We start from the raw sequence: 16,552 nt of genomic DNA, 5'->3' as shown, positions 1-16,552 counted from the left end.
GGCAAAGAGTTGAAGGAAGCAGAGGCTGGTGTTTTTGCTACAGTGTAGGAGGAGAAAGAATCTCCTGGCACTGTGGCAGGTGATTTGACATAAGTGGCTGTTATGCTGAGTGAGGGAGAAGGAGGGAGAAAGGAGAGGGAGAGAGTGCTAATTGGTGGTACAGAGCAGGGTTACCTGGCAGTTCTGAGGGCCAGCTGGAGTTGCTGATTAAGAATTTGAGGTGGCTCCATTCTGACAATGATGGGTTTCATTGTTGCATTGTAGACACTGGCAAGGAAGAAGAGGAGAGTTGGGCTGACCCATGGTGGCAGTTCCAGAGGAGGAGAGGGGCTGAGGACATACGGAAGGGAGCAGTTGGCCTTAACGGCCCATGGGCCTGGGTTAGCCTTGGAAGAACGAGAAGCCCATGGGGGCTGTCAGGGTGGAGAGGAGGACGAGGAGTCGGGGAGTCCAGGAGGGGCCCATGGGAGGGGCAGGGAGAGAGGGCAGAGGGAATGGAAGTTCTGTGTGGTGCCAGGCTCCTGGAGAGGGTGGTTGGCAGGAGGGCTGGAGGAGGGGGAGTCCAGGGGCTTCTGAAGTCAACCAGGAGAGTGAGGGGAGAACTGGCTTGATCCAGGTGGAGCCGGCGAGTCCCTCTGTGGGAGAAGGGACCCTGGGCGGCAGGTGGAGCTGTGCCCACAGTGGGGTACCAATTAGCCAGTCTGGGCTAAAGGACTGAGTCTGGGGGTGGGTTAGTGGGGGGCACTGCACAGCCTGTGAGCTCCCTGGTTCTGCCGGAGCGCCAGCCCTCTGCCAAGGGGTTCAGGGCCTCTGGCAAGCAGGCCCCCCAGGGACCCCATTAACCAGACGAGACTGTCGTAAAGTACAAGGTCTCCTTTCATCTGGCTGCTTTGAACCACCGCTGGTCGCCCCTGCCGGCTCCCCACCTGGAGCCCAGCACACCCACCGGGGCCTGCCTGCGTGTCAGGCACCCACCCTGCAAATAAACAGCTAGTAAAAGGGCCCAGACCGGGAGTGTAATGAGCGCCTGGGACCTGGGGGGCCATTCCCCAGGCTGGAGCCCCGGCCCAGCTGCTCCCACCAGGGGCCGTTTGAACCTCTGGCTCATTACTGAGCCCATAAACCCGGCTGGCCAGGGGAATGGAGGATGCTGGAGGCCTGGCAGGCGGGCCTGCCGAGATGGCCATAAAAGCCCCGCCAGAGGAGGGAGGCACCTGCAGGAGGGCTGGGGCCCGGAAAAGGGGGAGGCACCAGACGGGCTGGGGGACAAGGGGACAGCTGGGGACTTGAGCCCCTTCACCAACCCAGGCAGCGGTCTAGGCTGCAGTGGGGTGCTTTGCAAGGTGACCGTTCCTTACAGGGCATGGTCTTTGGTTCAGGAGCTCTGTGGGTCTGTGTGACCTGGGGTGGCAGCAAGGCCGTGTGTGTAGGGCACCCAGGGCCAGAGAAACCCTGTGTGGTCAGCAGTGCTCCTGACTCCCCGTGGAGTCTGTACCCCTGAGACTCAGTCCAGGCTCCCGCTGTGAGCTGTGACCTGGCATTTAGGACCTAGCACCCATTGTCTGCAGGATGGTCAGAATGTTTCCTGTCCTTACCACCCACTCAAGTAAAGCTACAATGAGAGGACAGAGAACAAGTGTGAGCAGGAAACCCCAGTGACAGGCCTGCTGGTAAACCCAGGCCTCGGCATGCCCTCAGCTGCTCCACAAAGCCTCTCTGAGAAGAAGCCCAGATGATGCTGTTCCAGGCTGACTGGTCTGAGGGAGGTGGGGTGGGTACAGCGGGAGACTGGTGACCTTTCCAGCACCGGGGGCTTTTGATTTGCTGCAGAGCAAGCTCTTGGAGGTAAAGGAGGGGTGGGTTGGCGTGATGAGGGAGGGCCTGGGGTCACTGTCCCCTAGGGTGTCAGCTCCTTGCAGCAGTGTGTCAGGGGGTATCCTTCTCGTGATAGCCATGGTCAGGTGGAGGACCCTCAGGTTCCCAGCCAGCCCAGCCTGTCCCCAAGATCACATGGGCAGAGCAGGGTTTGGAGGTGAGAGCAGGACTCTGGGGCCGACTGCCTGGGCGAGAATCCCGGCTTGCCACTTCCCAGCCGTGTGACTCGGACAAGTTCCTTGCTCTGCTTACCTCAGCTGTAAGGACGGTATCTCCCTGATAGGTTGTTGGAAGGATAAATGAGCTCATAGTGGTGATGGGCTGGCACATGAGAAATGCAATATTAATACTATTATCATTGGCTGTCAAATCTTGGGGCAAATTCTTAGCTTCTCCAAGACTGTTTCATTTTCTGTAAAATGGGAGTGAGAACCTTGACTCACAGAATTGGGAGTTTGAAAGGAGCATCTTAAGTAAGCCAGCATGGTACCCTCCTGGGCCCTTGAACACTTCCCTCTGGGGGCTGCCCTTAGTTATCTTCCCATCAGGACCTGGCTCTGGCAAGTCCCTAGGGGATGTACCACTCCACTGCCTCCTCCAGGCAGCCTTCCAGGCTGGAATATATCCCACTGCCTCTCTCTAATGATGCTTCCCTGCTTCCTCCTCTGCTTCTCCTCTGGGCCAGGATGCTTTCTGGAAGCTGGACAAGACCGAGAGCAAAATCCCAGCACGAGTGGTATTCCAGATCTGGGACAACGACAAGTTCTCCTTTGATGATTTCCTGGGTGAGCACTGTTTCCAGCCCATGCCATTCTGCAGGTTGGGGGCTGCCCCTGAACCACTCTTGGGCCCTTTGGGAAGGCTGGCAGGAGGAGTGGTCCTATTTTCTGCCCTCAGGGAGTTCAGGGTCACTGGGTCCCCAGGGCCCAGTGAGGTCTGTGACACAGTAGTGCCAGAGTGATCAGAGTGGCCGTCAGGGTGGGCCTGTCAGCAGAGAGGGCGTTGAATGCTAGGCCATGGTGGACGGTAGGACTCAGATCCTTTCGGAAGAGAGGGAAGCATGAGTTGAAGGCAGTCAAGCATGTCACTGGCTGCTGCCAGCTGTCTGACATCACACTTGACAAGGTGCCCCCCCCCCCGCCCCCTAGTCTAGACGCAGACTGAGCCCCGTGAGTGAGGGCTCAAGTCACTCTTCACCCTGTGCCTGCGTGATGATGACTGAATGAACAAACAGGGCTCCACCCTCAAGCACCCAGACGGGATTCTGGCGGGGGAGAAGTGCGCGGAAGCCCCAGCTGGGGAGCAGCGAGCGCTGGGCGGAAGGAAGTGTAGGAGCGGGTGCTCTTGCAGGGGTGGGGTGTGGGGCGAGGAGGATGGCGTTGTGCTGGGTCAGCGGGCTGGACTGTGAGTAACAGCCCCGTCACAACCATAAAAGTTAACCGGGAAAACGTGGCCTCTCCGTACCATGGGATGTTCTTCAGCCACAGAGAGAAATGAAGTCCTGACACATGCTGTGACTGGATGAACCTTGAAAACACGCTAAGTGAAAGAAGCCAGACACAAGAGGACAAATGTTGTATGATTCCATTGATATGAAGTGTCCACTATAGGCAATCCAGAGAGACAGGAAGTAGGCTTGTGCTTGCCGGGCACAAGGAGGAGGGGGAATATGGGGCTTCTTTTGGGGGTGATGAAAATGTTCTGGAGTTAGGTAGTGCTGGTGATTGCATAGCCTGTGAATAGACGAAAAGCCACTAGGTCATACACGTTAAAATGGTTAAAATGGTACATTTTACGTTGTGTGAATTTTACCTCAATTAAAAAAGAAATGACCTTGTGAGAAAGGCAGTCTGGGAGGTCAGGAGTCCTGGGTTCTGGTCCCGCTCTGCCTCTTGGGAGCGGGTGGTCTTGAAGCAAGCACCGAGGCCTCCTCTGGTGGCCCTTGCTTGCAGGAAGGTGAGTTGTCTTTGCTGAGCCTGGGCCCTTGCAGGGGACGTCAGAGGAGCAGCTCCACAGGCGTGAGGAGGAGGACTGCCTGTTCGTCCTTCTCCCCAACCCCTGCCCTCCCGGGCCCGGGCCCCTGGGCTTGGGGGACCCGGAGCTGCTCCCGGACTTCACTGTAAAAGACTCAGGGTGCCAAAATCATGGCACCAAATGGGGCTTTCGTTATTTTACTTATTATTCTGGAATACATAATTGCTGTAGAAAAGTTAGAAACTATAGATAAACAACGCCTCCTCTTACTATTTAATGATAATCCCACTACCCAGAGATAACCTCCACTAATATTTTGGCATATATTATTTCACATATAAGCAAACACATATATGTTACATGTGTATTTTATACATGTATATATATACACACACATACATTTTTAATATATGACACATATAGCAAAATGGGTTTATATTATGCATACTGTTTTATATCCTGATTTGGGAGAAAACAATGTTTCGAGAACATCCTTTCTGTTGGCAGTTATCTATCTGCATTTATATCTGCAGCATCATGCTTAATTCCTGCCTGATGTGCTGTCATCCAGATGGACCCTGTTTTGCCTGGCCCATCCTCTCTTGGTGGGCACTCAGGTCATCTCCAGGGTTTCCAGTGTGAGTGACACCTTTAGGCACATCTCTGGACCCTTTGTGCATCTCTGGCCTGAACTCTAAGATTCTTAGTCTTTGTACATTTTAGCGGTTTTTGAAACATTTTGTTCAATTGCCCTCTAGAAAGATTTTACATTTTTATACTCCCACCTGTGCCCTGTGCGTCTAAAGGCATCATTTTTCCTGAACTATTGCTACCAGAGTTATCTCTTAAAAAAATTGCCGATACGATACCTCATTTTTATTGGTATTTTTTCATTAGTTGTAAAGAGTAACTTTAAAAATATATTTATTATCCCTATTATTGGTGGGATTTTCTTTTTCATGATTTTGGGATGTTCATCTTTTATTATTGATTTTCAGGGTTTTTTTATATAGTAAGGACACATTACAAATAATTTCTCCCATTTTTTCAATCACTTTTTAATTTTTTTATGGAGTCTTTTTTCTGCTTAGAGACAAAATTTTTTTAGCATCAACCTATCAATCTTTATGGGTGAGGCTTTAGAAAATTAATTTTAAAAAGGAAAACAAAGAAAACTGCATTTTTTTAAAAAAAGATTTTATTTTTCCTTTTTCTCCCAAAGCCCCCCCAGTACATAGTTGTGTATTTTTAGTTGTGGGTCCTTCTAGTTGTGGCATGTGGGATGCCACCTCAGTGTGGCCTGATGAGCAGTGCCACGTCTGTTCCCAGGATCTGAACTGGTGAAACCCTGGGCTGCCACAGCGGAGTATGTGAACTTAACCACTCGGCCACAGGGCCAGCCCTGAAAACTGCATTTTTACTGAATGAGGAAACAGTATTCAAAATAAAATTAAATAGGCTCATCTTTTGTTTTTAAAAATTATAAAAACTATTAAAACTAGTTTTTAACTCCACAAGATTTCTTTTTTCCTCCTTCAAAATGTGTCTTCTAATTGCATATTTCACTTCTTTTGAATATTTATTACTTTTATTTTAAAAGTAATAGCTAAAATCTATAATCTTGCCATCCGGAGATAATCTTATGTTTTCTTACAGTCTTTTATATAGATCATGCTGCAATAATGCTGTGTGCGCGTATATATATAAATATATATATATACTTTGTACTTATACAAATTTTGTATATATATACATATTACAGTCTTTTATGTAGATCATGTAGGATAATTTTACGTATATATAGTAATTATAGAAATTTTGTATATATATATATATATATGGTTTAATATCCTGATTTTTCTTAATGTTATGTGGGGACCATATTTACATGGGAAGTAAACATTCATCTACATTTGAGGGATGGAGAGATGTGTGGATGGGCAAATAGATGAAAGCTGATATAGAGTTGAGCAAACAGATAGATGGGATAATAACCTGATTAATGGATAGAATGCCCAACAAATGGGAGCTATAGTGGGATGGAGATAGTTAGAGCAAAGCATGTAGATGGATGGAAGGATAGATGGATGAGTGGAAGGAAAGAAAACTAGAAGACTAGATCCAATCAGTGGATACTTGCAGTAACCGAGCATTCCACACTGAAAAAATCTAATCTCCTTTGCATGGTGTTCAAGAATTTCTTAAATTTGGCCTCAGAAAACATTTTGTAGATTTATCTCTCTCACTTAATCCCTTCAGCAACTGATGCTCCAATGCCATTGACTTCATCATGTTGTGATCGGATTAGGTGGAACCACATGAAATTGCTGTTTTTATAGGTCAAAGTTAGTTGAATACCAGCGTTTTCGTATGGTTCAATCTAATAGCTGGAGCTATACAGGAGATGATGGATAAAATGGATGAGCAGATAAACAGTAGAGAAAAATGGATCCTTGGATAACTAGGTGGGCAGATGAAAAAATTGGTGGATGAACCACAGGGAGACACCACTTCACACCTATTAGGATGGCTATAAAAAAACAAAAACAAACAAATGGAAAATAACAAGTGATGGGGAGAATGTGGAGAAATTGGAACCCTCATACGTTGCTGGTATGAATGTAAAATGGTGCAGCTGCTGTGGAAAACAGTTTGGCAGGTCCTCAAAATCTAAACATAGAAATTACTGTATGACCCAGCAATTCTACTCCTATTTATATACCCCAAAGGATTGAAAACTGGGACTAAGATACTTGCACACCAATGTTCACTGCAGCATTAGTCACAGTAGTCAAAAGGTGGAAACAACTCAAGTATCCATCAACAGGTGATATATCCATACCATGGAATATTATTCAGCCATAAAAAGGAATGAAGTACTGATACATACTACATGATGGATGAACCTGGAAAACTAAGCAAAATAAGCCAGACCCAGCAGGACAAATATTTTATGATTCCTCTTATATGAAATATCTAGAGTAGGCGAATTCATAGAGACAGAAAGTAGGTTAGAGGTTACCTGGGACTGAGAGGAGAAGAGATGGGGAGTTATGGCTTAATGGGCACAGAGTTTCTGTTTGGGGGGATGAAAAAGTTTTGGAAATAAGTAGTGGTAGTAGTCACACAGCACTGTGAATATAATTAATGCCAGGAATTATACGTTTAAAAATGGTTAAAATAACAAATTTTATGTTATATATATTTTACCCAAATAAAAATTTTAAAAAATGGATGGATGGATAGATGGATGGATGGATGTAGACGATGGGTGAATGAATGGAGTTGCACACAGTGAGATGAATAGTTGAGCACGTGGGAAGCTCTGTTAAGGGTGAATCAATAGGGTAGATTAATGGGCATGTGGATGCCTGAGTAGATAGTTGGGACGCTGTCTAGATGGAACAAGAGGCAGTGGATGGGGAGATGGAGTTTGTGGAATATGACCCTGGCTAAGCCATGGAGAGAAGCTGAGGAGGTGACAATGAGTTTTTCTTGAGCCTGCCCTGCCCCAGGGTAGCCCTAGGCCAAAGAACCCCTCTCTGCTGCAGGCTCCTTGCAGCTGGATCTCAACCGCATGCCCAAGCCTGCCAAGACAGCCGAGAAGTGCTCCCTGGACCAGCTGGATGACACTTTCCACCCAGAGTGGTTTGTGTCCCTTTTTGAACAGAAAACTGTGAAGGGCTGGTGGCCCTGTGTGGCGGAAGAGGGTGAGAAGAAGAAGCTGGCGGTAAGTCGGCTCCCTGCAGCCCAGCAGAGGTGCGGGAGGGTCTGCCTCCGTAGATGTCACTGGGCACTTACATGTTGCTCTCCTCTCCCGCCTGCCTCTCTCCGTTTTCCAAGGCACTGTCCCTCTTCCCTTCCAGTGCCAGCTGTCCTCTCCCTGAGGCTCGCAGCCCAGGGAAATCTATTTCCAGTGAATAAAGCTCTTGTCTCCCACGGACCCTGCTCCTTGGCCCTCACAGGGATCTGCATCCTGGATTCCCCCTGGCTGGGCTTCCTGCGGAGGACAGGGGTAGCACCTTTCCCATTTGACCAGGACCCCACAAGGACCGTCCTTGTGTTACTCTCCTTACCCAGAGGCCTGCTCAGGGGTGTGACAGACCATGGAGGACCATCCTTCCTCTGGAAAGGAAGTGAATCCCTGACAGTTTACTTAGACACAGCAGGCAGCCAGCCAAACCCCAAAGTGGCCCTTGAAATAAAATATCCTTGTCGTATTAGGAATCATAGCACTTATTAAGAAATAATAGCACCTCAAAAGAAAAATGAGTGAAGGGCACACGTAGGTAAGACAGAAAAGAAGTACGAATGGCCATTAAACATTAAAAAAGGCTTATTCCCCCTACTAATTAAATAAAGGAATATTTTTAAATGTAAAAACATTTTTTTGCTGATTAAATTAGAATCTTTTTGAAAAAAAATGGGAATACTCATTGCTGGTGAAGATGCAGAGAGTCTGGCCCCTGCGTTTACTTCCGCTGGGAGTGCTTATGGTTTTACCATTTGGGGAAGCAATTTGGGAATATAGAGGCAGAGATTTAACAATATTTATGCCCTGGGGACACTGTCATCTCTCTTCTAAAATCTCTCCGGAAGAAATAACAAGATGCAATAAAAAATGTAGGTTCCGGGGTGTTTGTTGCAGTATTATTTATAACATCAAAGAGGTGGAAACAACCTAAATGAACCAAAATAAGTAGTTTACTAAGTAAATTATGGTCAACCATCCCATAGAATGTTTCAGCCATTAAAAAGCAAACTTTGAAAAATATATAATTATATAGTGAATTATGATATATTTCTAAGTGAAAGAGGCAAGCTATGGAACTCTATATACACAGTGAGATAGTTCATAAACTTGCAGGGGAAGACAGCTCTGATGCATAAAAATATTAACAGTGCTTGTCTCCACATAGTGGAAATGTGGGTGATAGTCTCGTTTCTTTGTACATTTCCATAGTTTCCAAATATTCTACAAGGAGCACATACTGCCTTTATGATCAGATCAACCCTATATCTTTTCTTAAGAAGATAACAAAGTGGCTCTTAGGTCTGTCCTGGCCTAGCTGCTCTCCAAGCCATGGGACAGAACCTTTGTGCCCCTGATCAGGTCTCCTCTGTCCCCTCAGGGCAAGCTGGAGATGACCTTGGAGATTGTGGCGGAGAGTGAGCATGAGGAGCGGCCCGCTGGCCAGGGCCGGGATGAGCCCAACATGAACCCCAAGCTCGAGGACCCAAGGTTAGTACCCAGCCCCTGACCCCGGATGCCCAGAGGGGCTGAGAGGTGGAGCTGCAGTCCGGGAGGCACCCACTGCATAGCCATGCAGAGGTCACAAGACCCACATGGCCCAGAGAGGGACATGACTGGTCCAAAGCCACACAGTAAGTTAGGGGCAGGTGACAGGCATCATGCCAGGGAACCCTGGACTCCTCAGCTAATTCAGAAGCTGGCACTGTTGGGCAGCTGTTTGCTGTGTGCTGAGCGTGCTGTCATATGGCGTGTATATGTTGTGATGTGGACTCTTCTGGGCTGGATTGTTATTATCCCCATTTTACAGATGAGGAAACCATCTCAGCAAAGTGAGATAAGGTCATTCCACTAAGAAAGTGATGAAGCTAAAGTTCTCACACCTGGTGTGATTGGTCAAGAGCCCAGTCAAGGCCTCTCTCTTGACCAAGCTGCCTTCCATGACCCTCCCGTGGTGTTAATGTGGCTTTCAAATGGTCTTTCAACCTTAATTTTCCCATCTGTGAAGTGGGAAGACCAGTCCCTGTGTTCTCTCCCTTGCAGGCTTATAACAGATATAGACCAATCTAGTCTATTTAGAAGCCTTGGAGGCAGTTACTGGGGGCTGAAAGATGACTGGAGCATGGGGGTCAAGGCTGCATTTGCTGGGCCCCTCCCATGGCCTGCTTGGCTCAAGGTGAACTTAGCACAGATGGCCCACTTTATCACAGTGCTGTGCCATGTGCCATGAGGGTGGCAGAGCAGTGAGAGGCAGCCCCGCCCAAGGATGTTGGGATCTGTGTGGAAAGACAAGAGAGATCCAGGAGACCCAGCAGCATGCAATCTGATGTTAAAACAGGCATTATTGAGACACAGAATTCTGCACGCTCTTTGAGTCGTGGGGCTGACCTAGGGAAGGTTTTGAGGTTCTTGGTTGGGAGGGAGAGAAAATCAGCTTTCTGGGTTCACTTCCTACCATCCTTCTCCAACCGTGGACCAGCCATGTGCATCTAGGCAGGTGGCTTGGCTTCTCTGGGGCTCCATGGGCCCTAGCTCTCCTAAAGTGTCAGCCCCTTGAGCCTGTGACTAAGTCCTGGGTCAGGAAGGAGAGAGGGCGACAGGGAAGGTGTCCTGGACAGGGTGGCCGGGAACTGGGCTCCTGAGGGTGTGTGGGGCTCTGTGGCATTAAGAAGAGGAGGGCAGCATGAGTGGGGTTCACACTAGCACAGGTGGGAGGAGAAGGGAATATGAGTACAAAAGGCTCAGTTTTGGGGCAGGGGCTGGGGGCCTTGGGGATGGGCAGGTCCTGGGGGACAACTGTGGAGGGCCAGGGCAATGTGGGAGCAGGGTTTGGAGAAAGCAGCCCTGGTAGGGGGTGCCCTGCTGACCTCTAGGATCTCATTTCCAGGCGCCCTGACACCTCCTTCCTCTGGTTCACCTCCCCGTACAAGACTATGAAGTTCATCCTGTGGCGGCGTTTCCGGTGTGCCATCATCCTCTTCATCATCCTCTTCATCCTACTGCTGTTCTTGGGCATCTTCGTTTATGCCTTCCCGGTGAGCAGACCTGAGGGGGGAGGCACAGACCCTGTGTTGGAGGGGCTCCTGGTCTGATGTGGAGGGTACAGCTCTCGACCTCCAGTAGGCCCTGGTCTCATGGGGAGTCTGTCCTTGTCCTCAAAGAGCTCCCCCAGTCTGATGGAGAGAAGCAGCCTCTGTCCTTGGGGAACCCTTAGTCAAAGGGGGGAAACTGAGCTCTTCTCCTCAGTGGGGAGACATAGCTGTCCTCAGCAAGCCCCTGGAATATGCAATCAAGGGGTTGGCAGAAGGTGAGGCCCCTTGAGCAGGGGTGGGCAGGAGAACCTTCTTGAAGGAGAGTGTGGAACTGGGTCTGGAAGGGAAGGGAAGGTGTGGATGGCAGAGCAGAGGAGAAGGCCCCTCTGTGTATGAGGATGGCACCTGCTGAGGTCCAGAGGAAGGGGGCACCTGGGGCTGGGAGAGGGTCTCAGTGTTCACGTGAGGACCTTGATAGAGTGTCTGGTCTCCTGCAGTGGGGTGGGTGTGGGGCAGTGTGGGAGAGCAGAGGGTGGGCCGGGAGTCTCTCACTTGGCACAGTGAACATGGGGGTCCCTTTCACCTGGTGAGAAGCCGGCTGATGCCTGACAAAGAGCTGCCAGGGCCACACCAGTGAGGCTGCCGAGTCCCCAGCTCCAAGGGGCCCCTCCCAAGGAGGGAGGATCTGGGGCTCTCCCTGGTTCTCACAGCTCATCAGGGAATCCTCAAGATGCTCCAGCCCCTCAGCAGCTCTAGAACTTCAGCCCTTGAAGGGATTGCAGTGTTCCCAGGCTGATACCTGATTTTTAATGTTAAGTTTCTTTTAACTTTTTAATATAAAATTTTCAAACTGATATAAAAGTAGAGAGAATGGTGTAATCTCAACTCCATGTCACCTTGATTTTAATGGCAAAGAAACACACCCAGAATGGGGAAGGGACTGGCTCAGGGCTGCATGGCAATCTGTGCACAGCTCCCAGTCTGGGCTTCCGGCCACCGTGGGCCTCAGTCCTGGTCAGCACCAGGCCACTGGCCAAGTGCACTGTCCCCACAGTGGGAAGTCCACGCTGAGAATTACTCACTTGTGAGCTCTTTGCTTTGTGAATCCTCTACGCAGAGGAGGGGGATGGAGGGCTCTCTTCCACCGCGGCCCGCAAGGCCTTGTATGTGAGTACAGCGTGCCTCCTACGAGGAAGACAGTTAAAACCACAAAGCTGCCCCTTCAGTCCCTAACATCACGAATTGTGGGGAACAGTAGAGGGGAAGGTCTGGTTTGGACATCCAGGCCCAGCTACCCTCTGGGCCATAAGCGACGAAGGACAGTCTAGAGCCAGAGTGCCCCTGCGTCCTGCTGCAGGCCAGGCCCCCTAAGCTGGCTGCCGTGGCCTGGAGCGAGTGCCATGCTGAAACGTGATCTGAGGCTCAGCAAGAGTCTTGGCCAATCGGCCAAATATGGCTGTGGTCTGGGGTGGGGGTCCAGATTGTGGGGACCTGAAGCTTCTACGATTTGGGGGGCTCTCCTGAAGCAAAGGAAGACGAAATTATCAATACAAGATTAGACACTGGGCCATGAAAGGGCACGTGCAGGTGTGGTACCCCGGGATCTGGGTGGGGCCCAGGACTCCGCCCTGGTATTTCCTCCCCTGGGCAGGCCCGGGCTGCTGAGTGGGGAGGTGAGGTTCTCCTTGCCTGGCCCGCCCTCCACTTGCCTCCACTCATTTTGAGAATATCTGGCTTCCATTCAGTTCAAGTAAGGACTTTATGAAGCACGTGGTGTGTCCGGGAGGCAAGGGGCGTCGCGGGGATGAGGCAGAAGGTGATGAGCCTCATGTCACTGGGGAGCTTGGTCCCATAGGAGATGCAGTGAAGCCAGTGAATGAGGGAGAACAGCGGGTGCAATCCAGCGTCCCATCTTGAGGCTCAGGCCAGGGGAGTGCAGGCCAAGGAGAGCTGGTGCAGACCCTTACTCCTCAAGGGAGTGGTCTGAGGAGCAGCAGCAGTGGGGAGCTGGTTAGAAATGCGGAGTCCTGGGCCGGCCCCGGGTCTGCTGAGGAGAACCTGCCTGGGACACATGAAGGTTGGAGAATTGCCATTGTACAGGACGGAGCTCTGTATGTGGAGTCAGGAGATGGTGGCTAGATTCTGGCTCTGCCCTTGACTTCCTGTGTGACCTTGGCAAGGCCCTCTTGTCTGCATGAGGGGGCTGGGCTAGGTCAGCTCTGACCTGCTGTGACTAGGGCTGTGGTTGAGGAGCTGTTTCGCCTTCCCTGAGGGTGCTGCACACCAAGCCTGAAGAGCCGAGAGGATGGCAGGGGCAGGCCCCGAGTGACGTTACCAGCGCCCTTTCTATGCTTAGCCTTTGCCCCGGCCAGCTGGGCCTTGCCCTGTGAGGCAAGCCAGGCCTTCAGGGGCATGGGGAAGGAGGCCCCGCTGCCTGGCTGGGAGAGAGAGGGAAGATTTCCAGCACTTCCAGCCCATGGTCCTTGCATGTCCTTGGCCCTGTGGGCAGGAACCCCAGCAGCCCTAGTCAGAGCCTGTCTCCTGGGTCCCCAACAGCAGCATCAGTGTTTTTTGAGATCTTCTGGAAACTGTCTTCTTTAAAATACCAACCCTGCCTTCCCTCTCCCAGAGCTGGCATGTGGGGGTCAGATCCTAGGTGAGGGGTCCAGGGCTAAAGCGGCAGCGTGGGCCCGAGGGGCAGACTGGTTTGTATTTGCAGGCCTTTGCTACAGCCTGGGCAAACCCTGCTTCTCTCCAGCCAAGTTGCCCAGTTACCTGGTGTGTCCCGGATCCTTACCCGGCTTTTAGGCCTCGGGGGCAGAGGGCCTGGTGGAGAGGGGCCCAAGGCCAGGGCTGCACCCCCCGCCGTTGGCCTACTCTCCCACCCTCTTGGAAATTCCCCTGGGAGGGGGACAGGAGGGCAGCCTGTCTGATTCCCCAGCTCCTCCAGAGCCAGCCGGGAGCAGGGCCAGCGTGGGGAGGCAGGAGGCGATCTGGCGGGGAAGGAGCGGCGGCTTTGTTTCCAGAGTTGGCTTTCCCGGGCCGGCGCTGGGGAACATACTGTCCCAATTAGGAGCCCTGTGTTGTGTTGTATGTGTTTTCATGGTTTTTGGGGGGAGGAGTGGAGAGGGGAGATTCCTGTCAGTCCTGTAGCAGCCAGCGCTTAATCAGGGGTGACCCATCTCTGGTTCTGGCTCTTGTCGTGGGTCATCCCCGTACACCCTGCCCCCTGACTCTCTCTTTCTCCTTTCTGGATGGGAGCATGGTGGCCAGTGAGCCCTGGGTTCGCGTGTCAAGGTGTGGGGGGCGCGGGGGAGAATCAGGGCCATGCCTTCAGGTCACCTGTCTGATAGAGGAGGCCAGGACAGGCCTGCCCCGGGCCAGGCCCTGGGCGACCAGAGTCCTCTTGGCAGCTGGTTGGGACATGGGAGTGAGCCCTGGATGGATGGGGACGAGGACAGAGCGATTCAGGCAGCCGTGGCCCCCAGATGGGAGTTTTCGGAGCATATGGGCTTGTCTGATGGTGAGGGCATGGGGAGGGCGGAGTGTTGAGTGGCATGGGGCGCTGAGCGCAGGGTGCAGCCAGGCGGTTGAGTAGATGAGCCTCCTTTCTCAGCTCCCCCGGCCCTCCCAGCAGCTGTTACCACGCATCCCTGCCTTCTCCCTCCCTCCAGAACTATGCTGCCATGAAGCTGGTGAAGCCCTTCAGCTGAGGACTCTGGTCCAGGACTGGCTGCCTTCTCTGCCCAGCTCAGCTGAGCTCCTCCAGACCTCCAGGCCTGACCGTCCTGCCAGGGTGGGCAGACAGACAGAGAGACTGGCACAGGCTCCAAGAGTTGGTAACATCGAGCCCTGGGATCACTCTGCTTCCATCATTTCTTTCTCTTCCAACCCAACCCTTTTTGGATCAGCACATATGTATTTCCGTATAAAACAGTTTGAACCACAAAGCAGTGTGGGTGTGTGTATCTCAATAGCACCTGAATGGGTGTGAGGGGCAGGGCTTGTGTGTGGGGGTGGGGTGTGAGGGGGGTGTATGCATCTCTGGCTCAGTGTTCCAAGTGGGTTCCGGGCCCCAGGGAACCGTGACCCTTTGATAAGACTGGTTGGGGTGTGGGGTGGGCTCTGAGGCTTGGTGCTGGCCGGCCTAACCTCCCTGCCTCCTCAGGACTTCCCTTCTTCCCCTGTGCCTCCTCTTTTTTCCCAGGCTCAGGGGGACAGGTCCTTCTGCCTTCGGGTTTCTTTGACGTCACCTGGGACGATGTTCTGCTTTATACAAATGGAGCCCCAAGGAAAGGATTGGGTCAGAAACTCTCCAGGCAGGGAGGGCTACTGGACACCTGGCTGTGGCCTTGTCCCCCATGCTCCTGGCATTTCTTAGAGTTCCCTCCCTCTGCTTCCTCACCCTGCTTCAAAGGTCTGGTCTGGACAAACCCCTTTGTCTTGTGGTCTGAAGCTTAGCGTTAGCTGTGGGTTTGACATCTCCTGTAGGAATCGGGCTTCATCTACGGGAGCAGCAAGAACATACTTAGAGAAAAAGCAAAAAGCATGAAAACATCGTGATTCCAAAAAGAGGCCTCTGCCTCTCTTGCCCCAGGGGTTGGAGCTCTGGAGCACGGTGCTGGCTGCCTCCTCTCCTGTTACCCAGGAGGGCTTCTCCTGTTTCCTGCTGCGAGCCTGCTCCCTGGCCCAGGCCCCAAGGCCCCAGAGCAATCCTTCCAGGCCCCTTGGCTCTTCACTGCGCTCTGGGACCAAGACTGAGGCCCTGCCTCATCCCCAGCTGATTGGCAGGACTCGGGGTGACTGGCATGGGGCTGGTGGCCTGAACCCTCCTGGGTTGGGGAGCTACACCTTGAACACTGAGTAATTCTCTCTTTCGGAGAGGTTCAGGCCGGAGGTGGCCCTCAATGTCTAGCTCTGCTTGGGCCCTGAGAGGCTGGGGGGCCAGTCCTGAGATCCTGATACCTGAACCCTGGAGCCAAGTGGCCACACCTCACACAAAACGCACAGCAGGGCCCAGGGCCAAAATTTTTTCTGAGAAGGCAGTCTGGTGAGGACTCACTGTGCGTGCCTGTGTGGGGACAGTGAGAGTCAGCTGTCCCATAGAGGAGACTGGAGGCGAAAGGAAGGAAGAGACGGGGCTGCAGCTTCACGAGGTGCAGAGAGAGCTTAGAGGCCAGGGGGCACCTGAGACGATCTGAAAGTAGAGAGCAGGAAGTGACTGGCTAGGAAAAGATCAGAGACACAAGAGAGAATATGGGATAATTAACAGAACCAGTTTCTGGAGAAGGATGGGAGGGTGTTAGCTTTGGAAAGAAAGTTCTCTTTTCCTCCCAGGTACGGGAAGGCAGGAGAAAATAAACACATACCATGCAACTATCACCTGGGTTAAACCAGTTGTGGGGGACATTGTTCCTGCTCATTAATTTTATCTGCTTCATTTGCTTCTTCTTGCTGCTCTGAGTTGCAGATAATAGAAAACATTGCTCAAACGAGTAAAAGAAATTTAGTGGGTTTGCAGAATTGAAACATTCAGAAGGACGGGCTTCAGGCAAGGGCTGACCCAGCTCCTCAACTAGGTCACCAAGAGCTTGTATTCTCTCTTTGCTCTGCCCTCGGCGGTGTTGGCTTCAGTCTAAAGCTGGCTGCGTTCCTAGAGCTGGAGTTGAAGCTGCTCCCTGGGACCATGTAGGCCACCAAGCAAAACTCAGGGGGGATGGGGAGTGGATGGCAAGAGGACACCATGTCCAATGAATGTTTGCTGAGATACTCCCCATGGCAGCCCTGAAGCAGGTTCCGAGGATACAGCAGTGAGTTACATATGACTCCTGACCTTCCGTAGCTCTTGGCATGGGGAGAGAGAAAATATCCCCCATGGTTATTTGTGCCCTTATGGGAGTAGCAGAGAAGGGGCACCCAC

The 16,552-nt window shown here is 51.7% G+C and overlaps 1 protein-coding gene across 23 annotated transcripts in view; it reads left to right on the top strand.

Moving 5' to 3' along the window:
* The window catches only part of DYSF (dysferlin), a 218,231-nt gene extending 203,649 nt beyond the window's left edge, over nt 1–14,582 (top strand). For all 23 annotated transcript variants that reach the window (XM_014836669.3, XM_014836663.3, XM_070511971.1 and 20 more), the window contains 5 exons: nt 2,561–2,660; nt 7,401–7,579; nt 8,982–9,091; nt 10,488–10,635; nt 14,307–14,582. In XM_014836669.3, coding sequence (XP_014692155.1) covers nt 2,561–2,660; nt 7,401–7,579; nt 8,982–9,091; nt 10,488–10,635; nt 14,307–14,345 — 576 coding nt within the window. In that variant the 3' untranslated portion in view covers nt 14,346–14,582. The remainder of the gene's footprint in view (nt 1–2,560; nt 2,661–7,400; nt 7,580–8,981; nt 9,092–10,487; nt 10,636–14,306) is intronic.
* Nucleotides 14,583–16,552: the final 1,970 nt, after the last annotated feature.

The sequence above is a fragment of the Equus asinus genome, chromosome 6 (genome assembly GCF_041296235.1).
Source record: "Equus asinus isolate D_3611 breed Donkey chromosome 6, EquAss-T2T_v2, whole genome shotgun sequence".
Taxonomy (NCBI): Eukaryota; Metazoa; Chordata; class Mammalia; order Perissodactyla; family Equidae; genus Equus; species Equus asinus.
The sequence above is the reverse complement of the archived record's forward strand: the minus strand, read 5'-3'. Positions and strand labels throughout refer to the sequence as shown.